At 41.9% G+C, this 14,912-nt stretch overlaps 1 protein-coding gene across 1 annotated transcript; it reads left to right on the top strand.

The window, feature by feature from the left end:
* Window positions 1–11,672: 11,672 nt before the first annotated feature.
* LOC6589489 lies at window positions 11,673–12,141 on the top strand. The gene is made up of 2 exons (XM_002015292.2): window positions 11,673–11,809; window positions 11,862–12,141. Exons 1-2 carry the CDS (start codon window positions 11,699–11,701, stop codon window positions 12,039–12,041), a joined length of 291 nt encoding a protein of 96 aa, XP_002015328.1. The 5' UTR covers window positions 11,673–11,698; the 3' UTR covers window positions 12,042–12,141.
* Window positions 12,142–14,912: the final 2,771 nt, after the last annotated feature.

The raw sequence follows: 14,912 nt of genomic DNA, 5'->3' as shown, positions 1-14,912 counted from the left end.
GATAGCGTCTGTTTCACCGTCTGAGCTTTCCCGACAAACACCGACAAACTTATTGAAATCGATTTGTAAACGCACACAGGCAGCAGGCGGCGGCAGAGGCCGCTACGCTGACGTCTCTGCCGGCGGCGACAGCGTACAGTAAACAGTTGTTTCGTGGAAAAACAAAACGAACATCATAATGAAGTTCTCTTTTCGCCTGTTGTGAAATTCTACGGTGCTTTGTTTGTCATGCTTAAAGCGAACGAACGCGAGAGACAGAGAGCGAGCTAGCGCAAGAGCGTGAGCGAGCAGTGTGAGTGTGCGAGAGAGAGTGCGCGCCAAAAAAACACAAGTCCATTGTATATGAAAAAGAGGGTATGGAAATCCCTCCATTTGACTGACGTCAGGGAACATCACAGGTTTTTGATAGAAGTTTTCTGCTTCTACTTCGGCTTATATCTTAAATAGTGTATGGATTATTGAAAGGTATTCCACTTGGCCCACTATGAGAGTACAAATGCAACTAATGACCTGCCAACAGCTCCAACAAAATGCCACTGCAGATCGGGACCCGACCTTCCACTCAATATACCTTGCACAAACAGACACAGACAGCGACGCCGGCTGTGACTGCGCAGTTGTTTTGATAAAGTGAAAAAGAAACACGGCAGCAGCAGAGCAGTAACAACAAGTATGAAGGGGAAGGAGGGCGGTGGAAGAGCTACTACGTCTGGAGAGGGGTGGCGGAGGAGCTACTACGATGATGATGATGACGATGATGAGGAGTTTTGGAGAGAGATGACGAAGAGACGTTCACGGGAGAAGGCGACAACTGCTTCTTGGGCCGCCAGCGCTGCCGCCGACTCACACACACCACTACATGCGCAGCGAGTCAAACAAACAAATAAAATGTGAAGCAGAAATGGCAAAAAATTAAACAAACAAGTAGACAGGAGCGGTTCACCGCGGGCAGCGGGCAGCAGCGGCGACGTCGGCGGCAGACCTGGAGTTGAACGAACCGAAAGACGACCAAGACACAAAAAAATCAGCTCAACGGCAGCTTCGCGCCAAAAAAACATCGACATTTCTACTACGCCGTAGTAAAATTCCTAAAACAAAAAAAGCGTATTCTCGATTGACATTTTGGTTTTTACTTCGATAAGGTGGGGACGCTGGGGATGTTCCGTTGTTTGGGAAGTGGGAAGAAATCGGGGAAATGTTCGTGATAAATGCTATCCATTTGTGGTACAGGGAAAACTCCGCCAGGCGGATAAGATCCCCTGCGCTCGGAAGTTGTGATGGAAGGTTCTCGAAAGTAAACGTTACACCCTTACTGGTAATGTTCCTTTTACAGAGCTTTTACTGTACATATTTGATTATATTTAAATTCCAAAGTTTTTCCTCCCATAGCGAACAAAATAGTTCCTGCTTTTCTATTTCTGCTTATTTTCTTTCGTTTTTCTCTCTTTCTGTTTTTGTTTCTATTTATTTTTGTTTAGTTTTGTTTGCTCGTTAGCCCAAGCACGGGGTCCAAGGGGGCCGCAGCAAAGGGCAGGTGCTGTGCACGCTCCGTTCGCTGCCGCTGTCGCTGTCACTATCCATCTCTCTCTCTCTCTCACACCATCTCACTGTAGGCCTTTCCATCCTCCTCCTCTCCCCACACAGCATGGTCTGCTTGTTTGTTTGTTTTTCGTGCCGTGTTTTATTGTTGGCCCCTTCCCCACACCCCCCCGCTGCTCTACCGCTTGGTGCGTAGTTTTTACGTTCGTCATCGTTCGTTCGCTTGGTATTTCCGTCTTCTGCCTGCGCCGGCGACGCTGCCTTGGCCCACGCTCTGCTTTGCTCTGCTCTGCTCACTTGCTGTTGCTGCTCTGCTTTCTCGCTGCTACTAAATAGTTAGTTTGCCTTGAGCGTCGTCTTTTACAGTTGTTGTTTGGTTTTCTGCTATGCAAACAAATTGCATCTGTGTGCATGTAATTATACCCTGCCTGGGAGAGGGTATGATGTCTTCGGACGAACCCTGATGACCCTGAACAACCTCTTGCCACAACCTCAATTATTAAATTAATCTACACAGCTAATGGAAATCACACAAACAACCGATCTACGAAGGGTATCCTAAGCTTCGGCCCTCGAACCGAATTTCATTCTTGTTCACATTTCTATTTGCCTGCCGTTTCTCTGCCGCTGCTCTCTGGCTTTGTTTTTGTCGTTGCTATCTGTCCGCCGCTGCCTTGAACAGCTCTGCTGTCTGTCGCAGTCGCTACCTCTGCTTCTGATTCTGCTTCTGCTGCTTTGCCTCTGCCAAAGTGCACTGCGTTTTTAGTCGCTGCGTGGGAGGCGGTTTGGTTTTCTTGTTGTTTTTGCCTCTGCTCTCGTGCGCCAGCTCTCACGTGCCGACGACTGTAGAACAACAGCAATAACAACACGACGCTGGGTCGTCTTTCAGCTTGTTGTCCCCCACACTCTTTCCTTATTCTAACCCCGTCCCTGACGCTCTTGCTAGTTTACGATTCTCATACCAATGTCTATGTTTCGTTGGTTTTTGGCGTGCATTTGGCGCACTGTGGTGTTCTTTTATAATTGAGAGAGTTGGAATAGGGGGTGCACAGTGGTCCCTAGTTTTGGTTTTTGTTTTTTAAATTTCTTTTTAAGGTATTACCTTGCCTTGCAAGGTCATCATCCAAAAGTCTTATCAGCTTTATTGTACATAGTCATATGGCTCACACACCTCTTCAGAAAAGTAATGCATCATCCAGACCGGGCTTTTTGCGCACTTTATCCCACAACTATATGATAACATGTGTGTTTAGCGGCTCGATTATATTACCGGCAATCAATGCTTAATGTATGCTATTATTTAATCTATACCAGAACTGCCGTCCCAAACAGAACCGCAAGTCATGCTGCACAGCGCACATTTTAATCGATTTGACCCACTGTGAAGGACACATGGAAAATGCTAATTAGTACAAATTCGTTTTGTCACAATTTGACAGAAGCTTTTCGAGTGACTCTCTTTCTTTTTGTGTTTCTATTTTGCGAATAATCAAATAAGAAAGTTCGACAGTGGTTCGTGCTGAGGGTGGTTCGTGGGGAGGGAGGTCAGTGGGCTAAGTGCTTGTTGGTAAGAGACGGGTGGGTGTTTTTCTGCTTCTGCTGCGGGTTCTGCCCTTGCTCTGCCTCTGTCGACTTCGACGCTGCAAACAAACACTTGTTTGCACAGGAGCGAATGAATTCCGACGACCGAGAGAGAGAGAGAGAGAGTAAACCCGAACGAGTGTACGATTTGAGAGAGCAGGCGCAAAAGGCAGCTTCGTTTATGTGTGGGTGTGAGTAAATTTACAACTAGGAAGCGTCGTCGACCGAAGCTCGTGGCAGCGACGTCGCCGCTTGTTTACAATGTTTGTGCGTGGGAGGGGGCGGGGAAACTATGGGACGGGGAAAGTGTGGCCATGGAGAGCAGAAATTAAGACGTGTCGAGTCTTGACCCAAGCAGAGAACACCGCCCCCACAAAGCCGACAGCAGCGATAGTATTACTGCTGCTGCTGCCGCTTCTGCTGGCGTCAATGACGACGCCGATTTGAACGCAACTGAAGGTCATTATACATTTCGCATTTTGCGCTGCCCGCGTCTCGATTCTTCTGCCACGGTCTACTCTCTGATATGCAGCGTTTGAGGGTATATCGAGGTTTTAAAGCAGTTTGTACCTTTAAGGGCTTAATAATTTTTTGCTTCTTTGCTCAGTTTTTAAAACTAGATGCTTTTTACCCTATAGTTTTGTAAAATTTTTGGAGTAAGGAGTATCTTTTGGTTCATCTTTCCTCGAAAAGTCTGGACTCTTGTTTTTTTGGCCTGTCTTTTTGTTTTGTTGGACTTCGGCTGTGGAATTGTGTAAACAGCAGAGACAGCAGCAGCGACTGAGACGCCGACGGCAGCAGAGGACAGGCGGCAACAAAAACAAAGGCAACGCAGGGAATGCGAGTAAACAAAAGTTATTTCTTTTTTTTTTCCAGAGACAATGCAAGAAAGTAGGGTCTCGGCTAGGGGATGCAGGGGGGTGGGCGAGCATAAGACTAGACATGTACTGGGCCTGGGAGGATAGGCACGCAGAGAGACGGAAAGAAAGACCGAAAGCAAAGCTAATGAAGATGAGCCTGATGAGTTTTTGTTTCTATACCCTGTCCAAAGAGCACAAATGTTTTTAACGAAGAGAAGGATTTTTATCAATTTCATAGAGTAAGTATGGATATTATATAGTGTGATATTTGAATAAATTAAGTAAAGAAGAAGTCACTTGCTGTTCAATTCTTTGGATCTCATCGTAACACTGGTTTAGGAGTGTTTAATTATTATTAGGGATAATCTAAAAACTGTGTCAATACAAATTCATCTCATACTAGATTGTTTTGGACCTACTATAGCCCCTTATATGCACACGATCCGCAAGGGTATTAAATGCTTCGATCTGAAATGCTAGCATTTCTTTCTTGTAGTTATTTTGCTTTTCGGTTGTCTTTTGTTGTTGAGCTTCGGCTGCAAAAAATATGCAAAACAGCAACAATAACAACAAAGGCAACAAGAAATACAGTGTGTTCGGGATGCAAGGCAGCAAAATACGCAAATAGAAGCAATGAACTTAATTAGTTGTTGCTGTTGCTGATTTTGTTGTTGTCGCGGAGCTTTTTGTGGTAGAGCGAATGCCAGAGAGTGCGTGTGAGCCTGTGTGTGTGTGTGTGTGTGATTGGCTGCTGAGATTTGGAGAGTGGGCTTTGATAGTGGGCTGCGTTTGCGTATCTTTGTTGCACAGGCGACAAAGGCAAACAAAAATGAGAGAATTTTGGAAATGGATTAAAGTAAAATTTTTCACTAATTGTCAAATTTTGTATTATACAAAAATTATGTTATTTATGAGGCACTGAAATTCCCAGGAGGATTGGCGGAGACTCCTAATTTATTTTGTTGTCTCTCCCACTTAAAAACAATTCGCAAACCTTGCCAAAACTTCAAGCGGATGTAAACAAATTTGTCTTTCGCTCGTCTTCTTCTACTTTGTCTATTTTCCTTTTTGCCGCCGCCCCCCCCCCCCATCCTTTTGTACGCCCTGTGGTATGCAACACTTATTTGCAGCCGAGGCAACTGTACCCCTGAATATAATTATGATGAAATGTTTATTTAACTATGTTGCAACCAAAAAAAATGTTGGATTGTTTTGGATGTGTGGGAGTGGGGGGAGTTCTATATATTTTTTTGCATAGTTTTTTTAATTTTCGGTTGAAATGTTTCCTCCATGTTGACATTGTTTTTCTGAACGGAAAAAATACGCTTGTCGCATTTATTTACTAACCCAGACCCGTACCCTGGGGGGTGGTGGTGTGGGGGGGAGAGACCCATCTGGTTGTTGTTGCAACTGTTTACTCTTGTTCTTCTGCTTATTTCTCTTCTCTTGTGTTGTTGTTGTTGTTTCCATTCCATTCCATTCGGATAGCAACAACAACAACAACAGAACAGAACAGAACAGAACTCCCGTTGCAATTTCGCATTCGTTTTGTCGGTCTCTCGCTCTTTCGTTGATTTTTCGTGTGCATTCAGCAAAAATTGTTTTCTGTTTCGCCCAATGCGGTGTTGTTGTTTATTATACCCGGTATTTGGACAATAAAAGAGTATGCTCCGTCTATGCTCCTAAAACAGAAGAAAAAGGGTATGCAAAATGAGCAAATCCTTTCGGAAATCTAGACATGTTGACGGTCTATCTACAGGATATCTTCATGAAGGTCTCTTTGCTGCCCATCCAGAATCCAGCTTGGATTCCATGCTTTAAATTTATTTTTGATATGGCGCTTCGATGGGTGTACTTTTCTTACTAAGAAAATTCTACTACTAATATACTGAAGAGCCTTCTGATAGATACTTTCTTCAGAGAAAGGAATGTGGGTGATATAATTTGTAGAAGAATTGATAGAAATTTATCATTACAGAATTTATTATTACTCAAAGCCATCGAATAACAAGAGACTGCTAGATTTCGGAAGAAATATGTACATATTAATCTGAGTTTTCACAATTTTTTTGATAGACAGTGGGGAGCAGTAGTGGGGAGTCGTGAAACAACGGCTTGGGCAGTACGAATCAGAGCCATTTAGAATAGAATCGTATCCCGAAAGATTCCAAAATTAATAGAGAGCATTCCAAACCATATTAAAAAGGTAATATCTAATAAGGGTCTATGGAACAAATTTGAATACTATAATTTTCTTTAATTTTTATAAAAACTTAATTCATTTTTTAATTTTTCTTTCTTTGAAAATTTCTCATTCGTTCTTGTAATTATTGTTTATTTGTTAAACAAAAAATTATTTATATGGTGAACAAAATTGCGTTTGCTTGGGCGACGACAGACAGTGATTAAGAGTGTGCACTCACTTTTGCTCCCCACTGTACATATTTCTGTATATTAAAATTCTCCTAAAAAAAACTTCCATACAAGGAATACGAAACGGAATTCCTTTGTAATCATATTCATAAATTTGTCCCCCTTTTGAAGATTTTTTCCATGGGTATTCCCCTAGTCGAAAGATTGCATCTTCCATAAATGTTCGTAAATGTTGTTTTGTGATTTTGGCTCTATTTTGTTGTTGGGTGTTTTGCCCCCTGTTTTTGGCTCTGTTTTGTTGCTTTTCGTGTCCGCCTTGTGTTCCGTGTGCTTTTATTACTGTAAATTTGCGAAAGTACAGCTGTTAACAATAACAATGACATAGAAACACTCCCACAGAAGAAACAGCACCAGCACCAGCACCAGCAGCAGAAATGCCAACGCAGCTATGCACCGCTCCACTCCACTCCACACCGTTCCGATGGCAGGAAAAAAAACAAACAAAGCATCACATCAACTGAATGCACAAAAAAATTAATTAATTAAGCATTTTTTTGGCCAACGAACGTGGCCAACACGTGAGCTGCATGTGGGTGGCTGGTGGGCCACGCTGTCTGCTTATGTTTTAGCCTTAGTTCTTGGCCTTTTTTGTTGCTGTCTTTGCTGTCGTTGCTGTATTTCTGGTTATCTGGAATATGTCGAATATTTCGCTGCACTTTTTCATGGCTGTCGTGTGCTCGGTGCGGTCTGAAGCCTTGAAATTTAATTGAAAAGGGCACAAAACAAAGCAGCCCCAGGTCTACGATTGTATGTGGGGGCTAGATCCCAATGGGGGTACTTTTCTCCTTTAATTTGAATGCCACTGATGTTAAGGCATCTTCAATGATATATCACGGAATGAATGCTTTCGTAAATTAAGAAATGGCAACAAATTGTTGTACTTAATTTTGAATTGAGAAGCGGCAGAGGTCCAGGGAGTGAAGACATGTCCTGTGGATAGTTGGGGATCCAAGGCGCTGCGGGGGGGTGGTTCGAAGTCAACGAAAGGACAACGAAACGAAACGAAACAAAACGAACAAACGAACCAACAACTGAATGAAATACAATAAAATTTTAAAACAAACAAATGCAAACACACAAAGACAGAGACAGAGACACAGACTGGGTGGGAGGGAGCAAGAAAGAGGCAAAGAACTGAACAAAAAGAGAGGGCGAAACACACAACAAGGAGCCGAATACGAATGCTACTAATGAGCACTGAAACAACAACAAAGAAAGAGATGGAGCAGAACAGGAGCAGCAGGAGGAAGTGAAAGCAGAAGCAGTGGCAGAACAGCGCCAGAGAAAGTGGAGGTGGAGAAGGAAGAACCAGAGCCAGAGCCAGCACCAGCACCAGAGAGAGGAGGTGGAAGAGCAGTCCGCCGCAGCAGGCGTCGACATCGTTCGTGACAGTCACCTAACCATAGCCCCAAGCCCCCCCCCCCCCCCCCCTTCCGCCCCTCACTCCGTTCTATGGCTTTGCAATAAACAAATAAAACTAAAAACAACTAGGAATACTAAATGGAACATTTCGACGAAAGGAATACCCTGTAATTTATTGCTTTCAATGAAAAAAATATTTAAAAACAATGCAATTTCTTCTGGATTTCTGCCAAAAGATATTATAATTCTTGTAAAAATAATATAAACACAACTAGGAATACTATATGGAACAATTGTACTAAGGGAATATCCTGTAATTTCTTTCTTTCAATGAAAAGCAAAATGTATAAAAAACAATGAAATTTCTTGAGGATTTCTGGGTAAAATATTGTACGACTTGTAAAAATAATATGAGTAAGATTTCTATAGATATTTTGTATATTTCTTGTTTGAAGGGTGTCGAAAATCGAGTACTTTTTACATTTGTACCTCATTAGGAAAATTTAATTGGGATACAATTTTCAGGTTTCAATTCTGGATACCTCGGAATTTTCTCTATAACCATTTCCCGTATATCTCTTTTCTCTGGTTGTAATAATTACCAAATTATGAGAATTTTCTAATCATCACAATTTTATTATTAAAATATTTACTCATTACAATGATTGTTCTAGTACAAATTTTTAAATTATTTAAAGGACCTCTGCGTGTTATAAATTAATATTTTTCATATTTTTTACTTTCAAAAATTCCTATATTTTTTTTTTTTATTTTAGCAAACACTTTTCCGAATATAGGTTTGATCCTCATCAAAAAATCACAATTTTTCCAGTTCGACTTTCGAAAGTGGTTCGGAAATGCAACCCACTCTTCAAAACTACTCCTACAGGGTATAGCAAACAACAACGACAAGGAACAGTTGTGTTCTCGTATAGTAAAATGCTTATTTACGCATACAATTTCACGTGAGAGAGCAGCCCACAACACAGAGAGACGGAGCGACAGGGCGACAGGGACAGGGACAGAGACGGGGACACACTCCGAGTAAGAGTAAGAGACAGCAAACGGACATGGCCCCGGGGGGGTGGTGCTGGTGCACCAGTGAGGGGAAGGGGCTTAAAATAGGAAGTTTTGTTTGCACTGCTCACAGCAACAGAGCGGAGAGACAAACACAACTGTAACTGTAATTGTGTGTTTGTTTGCTCGTAACTTCCTTCCCCCCCCAAACCACCCACCACCCACCACCCACTGCCAGTCCCCCACCCCAAGCCAAGACCCACTCTGTACAACCCGCAGTTGTCTGGTTTCTGTTTCTGTTTCCCTTTCGTTTCGTTTTTGGCCAAGGAAAAAGTTTGTTGAGAACATTGGCAAATGTTTGTTTTAGAAAACGGAAAATGCCTCGGTGGTGGCCACATAGTACATCATTACCGTTATGGTAATCATCGTTTACATCACGATGATTATCATCTGCATCTACATCTTCATCGGAGTTGAATTGCTTTGTATTTGTATTTGTATTTGTCTTTCTTCCATTCATTGGCTTCCTTCGGTTTCTATGCTTATTGCTTCTGCTTCTGCTTCTGTTTCTGGTTCGGGTTCTCCTTCTGGTGCTGCTTTCCCTTATATTTTATTTAATTTCAGAATTGTGGAAATACCCTATTTTATTAGAGGATGTCTAGCTATTCAAATTGTCCCAAAACTCTGATAAAGAAGAAAATTCTTTCAAATGATATGGTAAATATCTCAGACATTAATTGAAATTATCAATTGCATCGATGTTTTTCGATTTTTTAAGTGTTTTCTTGTAAAAATCGTTGAATATGCTATCATTAATGAAAGAAGAGGAGGCTGAAGGCTATTAAATCGATAGCACATAACCACCGATAGCACCGATAACCCCTTTCAAATGAAATTTTAAATATCTCATGATATTGAATGGAAATTATCGAATACGAAGATGTTTTCCCGATTTTTCAAATATTTTCTGAAAGAACTCCTTGAATATTTTATCATTCAGAAACGAGGAGGATGAAGGCTGTTGAATCGATAGCACATAACCACCAATAGCCCCGATAACCCATTTCAAATGAAATTCAAAATACCTGAGGCTTGAAATGATCGATTACATCGATGTTTTTCCGATGTTTCAAATGTTTTCTGATAAAAATCGTTGAATTTTCTGTCATTCATGAAAGAGGCTATACTAATGGCTCTAATGTGTAGATAACTAATCGATAGCACACACTCACCGATAACAATCGTTATCAAACAAAGTGCATTTCCATTGCCACCATATTGATCAATGATTTGGGGCTTCGCTTCTTGTTAGGTTTGTGCCTCCTTGTTTGCTCCATCGTCATCGTCGTCGTCGTCGTCGTCGTCATCGTCATCGTCGTTTGCTACTCGTACTTTTGCGTAGTTTTGTTTATTTTATTTGGTTTGCTTTGTTTTATTTTTGTTTATTTTTGTTTGATTTACGTTCCCTAGAACCCCCTCCCCCCCCCGCCCACAGTCACACTACACATCCCTTAGAAATACCCCACGCCAGAGGTACTCCTTATCAACACACCCACCCAGCCACCCACCCACCGACCCACCTCAAATTGTTGGCCTGTCGCCGTGTTTTGTTTTGTTTTACTTGTGCTGCTTCTCCTCCTTCTCCTCCTTCTCCTCCTTCAGGGGGTGGTCTGGGGCGTTTGCCAGAGTTTGCTGTTGTTTTTTCCATTTCCCCCTGCCCCTCCACCTCCCACTCCCACTCCCCTTACCTTACTCCTCTGCTTTTTCGTTTTCTTCTATTTAATTTTGTTTTATTTTTTTGCCTCCTCCGTTTTGTTGTATTTGTATTTGTATTGACTTAAAGTTTGTTATACTTCTTTGCCTTTTGTCTTTCAGGTTCCAGGTTCCAGGTTCAATTTCTTCTCTCTTCTGCCCACCATTTCTGCCTCTGCCTCGGCCTCTTCTTCTGCTTCTTCCACTTCTTGTTATTGTGGAAGGAAACGCCTTCAAAACATTTCAGTGTTTGCTCTCCGGGTGGGTTCTGCAGGGGGCCGGGGGCCAATGGGCGGTCCTGGGCAAGGAAATTCCCCAAGTTTGTCCTGGACGGTTTTCTTGTACTTTTTTGTCAGAACTTTCAGGGTTCACATCGGACATTGGATGACCGACCGGCCATCCATAGGGCTACCTCTATTCGAAAACAACTGAAATATTTATCTAGTTCGGTTTCAGTGAGCGCCGGGCGGTAGTGGTGGCTCTCGAGGATTTCAAAGACAACAAGTTTACTATAGTATAGTGTACTCTTTTGTAGCATTATGGGTTCTTGATATCCCTGACATATGATATGATAATGTTCATGCTAGAAAAAGCTATAAAACATATATTATATGAGGTATAGGAGATTTTAGGTATTTTTATATTCTTAATGCCTTAAAAGTTATTTTAGTTCATTGACTAAGAGGCTCAATAGATTCCCTAGATTTTAGACAACAATCCTTTCAAAACTCGAATATTACGGTAGATTCGGACAGGATTTCCCACACCTGGACCATTATGGTGCGGAAGATCTATTAACATTGAAGAAATTTCTATAAATATATGATAAGAATTAATGAGGCTCAATAGATTCCCTAGATTTTAGACCACAATCCTTTCAGAACTCGAATATGGACCTGGACCTGGACAATGTTGCGGAAAATCTATTAACATTGAAGACTCATCAATAAATATATGATACCTATTCATCCTTTCAGATTATCATCCTAATAAAATATATATTTTAAAGATACTGAGATCCCTAGAGCTGTACTGCCCAAATATGTAGCATTTCCAAAAACATCAATCCAGTAAATTTAAAATTTTCATTCAGAAATGTCTGTGTAATAAATTGTTTGGCCCCTAAACAAGAAAATCCAAAAATATAGTAAAAAATGAGCTGGACTAGGGACTGGTCTCGGGCCAAGCCCTGCCTTCCGAAGAATAACCTGCATACGGAGGCGGGCATTAGGTCCATCAAATTAGTACCAAAACCTGAACAGGAGGTGAGTTTTATGCTCTTTTTTTTTGGAAGATATATCTATCCCATATTTACAGTGTGGTCCAGTTTCAATGTCCATGATCCTGGGCTGGGAGTACGCCAGGATTTGGCTGCGGGAACGCGATGAAAACGTGAAGCTACACAAGAAGGCAGCCAAGCCCAAGACGGTCAAGAACGATTTCGAGTGGTGGCTGAAGCTGCGTAAGACCAACAAGCGGTTCTGCAAAATTAAATAGAGATTGTAGCTGACAGATTTCCGAGCAAAATTCAAAATTCAAAAAAAGCACAGCAAGAAAACCACCAAAAAATCGCAAAAAAAAAATGTTTAAAATGACTGTAATACAAAAATAATAATATTCACGAAAAGCATGAACATATAAACCTGGCACGGTTGTGATTGTGGGTCTTGGACTGCTGTGTTGGGCATCTGAAAGAGGAAAAAGGTGTCTTTATATAGGCATTTCCATTCTGGCGTTGCTTTGTGGCCTTTAAGGTTGAAACACTCTGCGACTTGGATAGGACTATCTGTATACAATTTTTGTGATTATATTACACCAATTTAGGAATATTTAATTATAATACAAATTATCAGTATATTACCCACAAAAGCATGAAAAAATACACCTTCCACTACGTGGTTCTTGCCACCTTATAATCACAGTTCCGACGCCTCTCCCCTGGCATAAGCTTAGGATCTTAGGATGTAGTATTGAGCGTTAATTTTCAAACTTATTAAATCTAAAGAACTTTCCAGTCTTTTCTGCATCAAATCCTGTTTTTTTTGGCCATTAATGTTTTTTGGCCTGATACCTCTTTTGGCGGAAAAGCCCCTTCCTAGGGGTAGGACTGCTCCTCCAAAAATGTTCAGCAATCGTTAGAAATTTTCTTTTAAATTGTACCCAAATCGTAACTGCCGGTTTCTCCAACATGATCTAAAATAAAGCTCTTTTGTTGGCTGGTTGTGGGCCTCGCTAGAGGAAAAGCTTTCGTTGGTCTGGGAAATTGGAGTTGCCAGCTTTTGTTGGCTGTTCTGTGTGCGGTTTTGTTTGTTGGCAAAGGTCAGACATCAGACATATCAACAGCTTGTTGGCCTTCTGAGATGGTGGGCTCCACTAATTAGGCTGTAACACGTTAACCTTTGGCCAGGGAGTGGGCCGACGTCTTGGGGCGGGAGATCCCTCAAGAGCTTGGTCGTAGGACGATGGCATATGGTTAATCTTATCAGAGTTTGAATCGATTGTATTTCCTAGGAAGTGTATGGAGTTATGGAACATCAGATAAAGGTAGAAAGGTAGAAATCATATGACAACTAGGACTATAATAGACATGGAAATAAATCCTCTAAAATGGATTAATTATAAGGAAATACTGGATGAAATGTATGCATATCATAGAGAAACCATTATGTTTAGGATTAGTTGTATTCTTTTTTATCAATATACTCTAATAATCTCTTATAAATTCATCCCTGTCTTTGTTCAGGCTTATAATCCATTAAGAATTCTACATTTAGTGGCGGCCTTCCCATCGATGCGTTTAAATATGCCCCTTGAAGCCATCATAACGTCCTTCCTCGGCCTAACTCAATTTCCTGCCATATGTCTGCTCCATAACCGCTGCTCGAACAGCTGTTTGGAGCTTCAGCCGGCAACAACAGTTCGGTGAAAGCAGAACCACCCACGAAAAGCTCCTGCTGCTGCTCCTTTTGGCCCTCATACAGGTTGCAGGCTCACCAGCAAAAGGCACTCAAATAACGATGATGCTTTGCTCCCACTCAGACTCGAACTCTCACTCTCTGTGGCTCGCCCTCTCTCGCTCTCGCTCTCGCTCTGTCTCTCACCCACAGGCAAAGGAATTTGCATGCAATTTTGTGTGCTCTCCTCGCTCTCTCTCTCACTCCGCATTGGCAGCCACTGGCTCTCTCCCACGCGTCTCGTGTGTGCTTGTCGTTCGTTTCGCTCTTTTCGTCCAGCGCACAGTGGGCCAGCGATAACATTTTTCGACATTTATTTAAAAAAAAGGCATGTTAATTTTTTCTTCTAAGGGCGTTAGGGGCGGACCACGGTTGGAAGGGTCTAAAATTAAGATCTAATATATTTTTTATAATATTTGTTGTACAAAATCTCAAGCCTCTAGTTTTAATTTGGTTCAAAATATGGTTGCCGTGGCCCACTGTTCATGGCAAGCTTTTGCAGTGGCATCAACAGCTATCGTGCCTCATTTTCCATGGCGGCGGCGTCAATCAAACGTTTGCCGCGCTTGCAGTCGGTTGTCGCAACGGTTTCTCCTCTGGATCGCATCTGCAAATAGTGGGCGGTCGTCCGTTTCGGCCGTTTACCGTTTATCCGTACGTCATAATCGTAATCGAGACATCGTCATCGTTTCGTTTCGTTTCGTTACCGTTTTACCGTTATGAGCGCCCATGTCGTGTTTCGTTATATTACCGTTACAGCGCGCATAAAGCGCTAAAGCAGGAACAACAACAAAAATTGCAAACTTGTTACGCATTTTATAAGGTTTTTCCGCAAACCAAAAACCAAAAACCAAAAAAAAAGAGAAAACCAAACAATAACAAAATACGTTTCGTGTTCGCGCGCGCGTCTGTGTGTGTGTGTGTGTGTGTGTGTGCTTGGCGTTGTGCATATGTGTGTGTGTGAGTGCAAAATCCAAAAGAAAAAGGAAAAAGTAAAAGCATAGAAAAACACACAAAACGAAGAAAACAAAGAAGAAAAAAGAAACACACACAAACACAAAAATAAAAACACACCGTTTCTACACAGTGCATTTGAAAGTAAGTCAAAGATGGGTATGTGTGTGTGTGTGTGCGAGCTAGCATATGTTGGAATTTTATGCTTTTACAACAATCTATGATGTTTTTATGCTAGAAATGCCAGGCATTGCCCCTTACAGGGTTTGTTCTATGATTTCGAGTGGTCTTATTGCACGAAAAGTGTCCAAAAAGTGCCGCAATATGTTAGCTTTACGCACACACACACAGACACTGATAGTCTCCGGCTAACCGTTGTCTGTGTGTCTGTGTGTGTGTGTGGGTGAATTGGTAAAGCCCCCTTGCAGAGGGGATGGCGGCTTTGGCCAGATGCTTGGAA

Source organism: Drosophila persimilis, unplaced genomic scaffold (genome assembly GCF_003286085.1).
Source record: "Drosophila persimilis strain 14011-0111.01,24,50 unplaced genomic scaffold, DperRS2 tig00000191-arrow-pilon, whole genome shotgun sequence".
Classification (NCBI taxonomy): Eukaryota; Metazoa; Arthropoda; class Insecta; order Diptera; family Drosophilidae; genus Drosophila; species Drosophila persimilis.
Note: the sequence above shows the minus strand (reverse complement) of the source record. Positions and strands in the feature narration are given on the sequence as shown.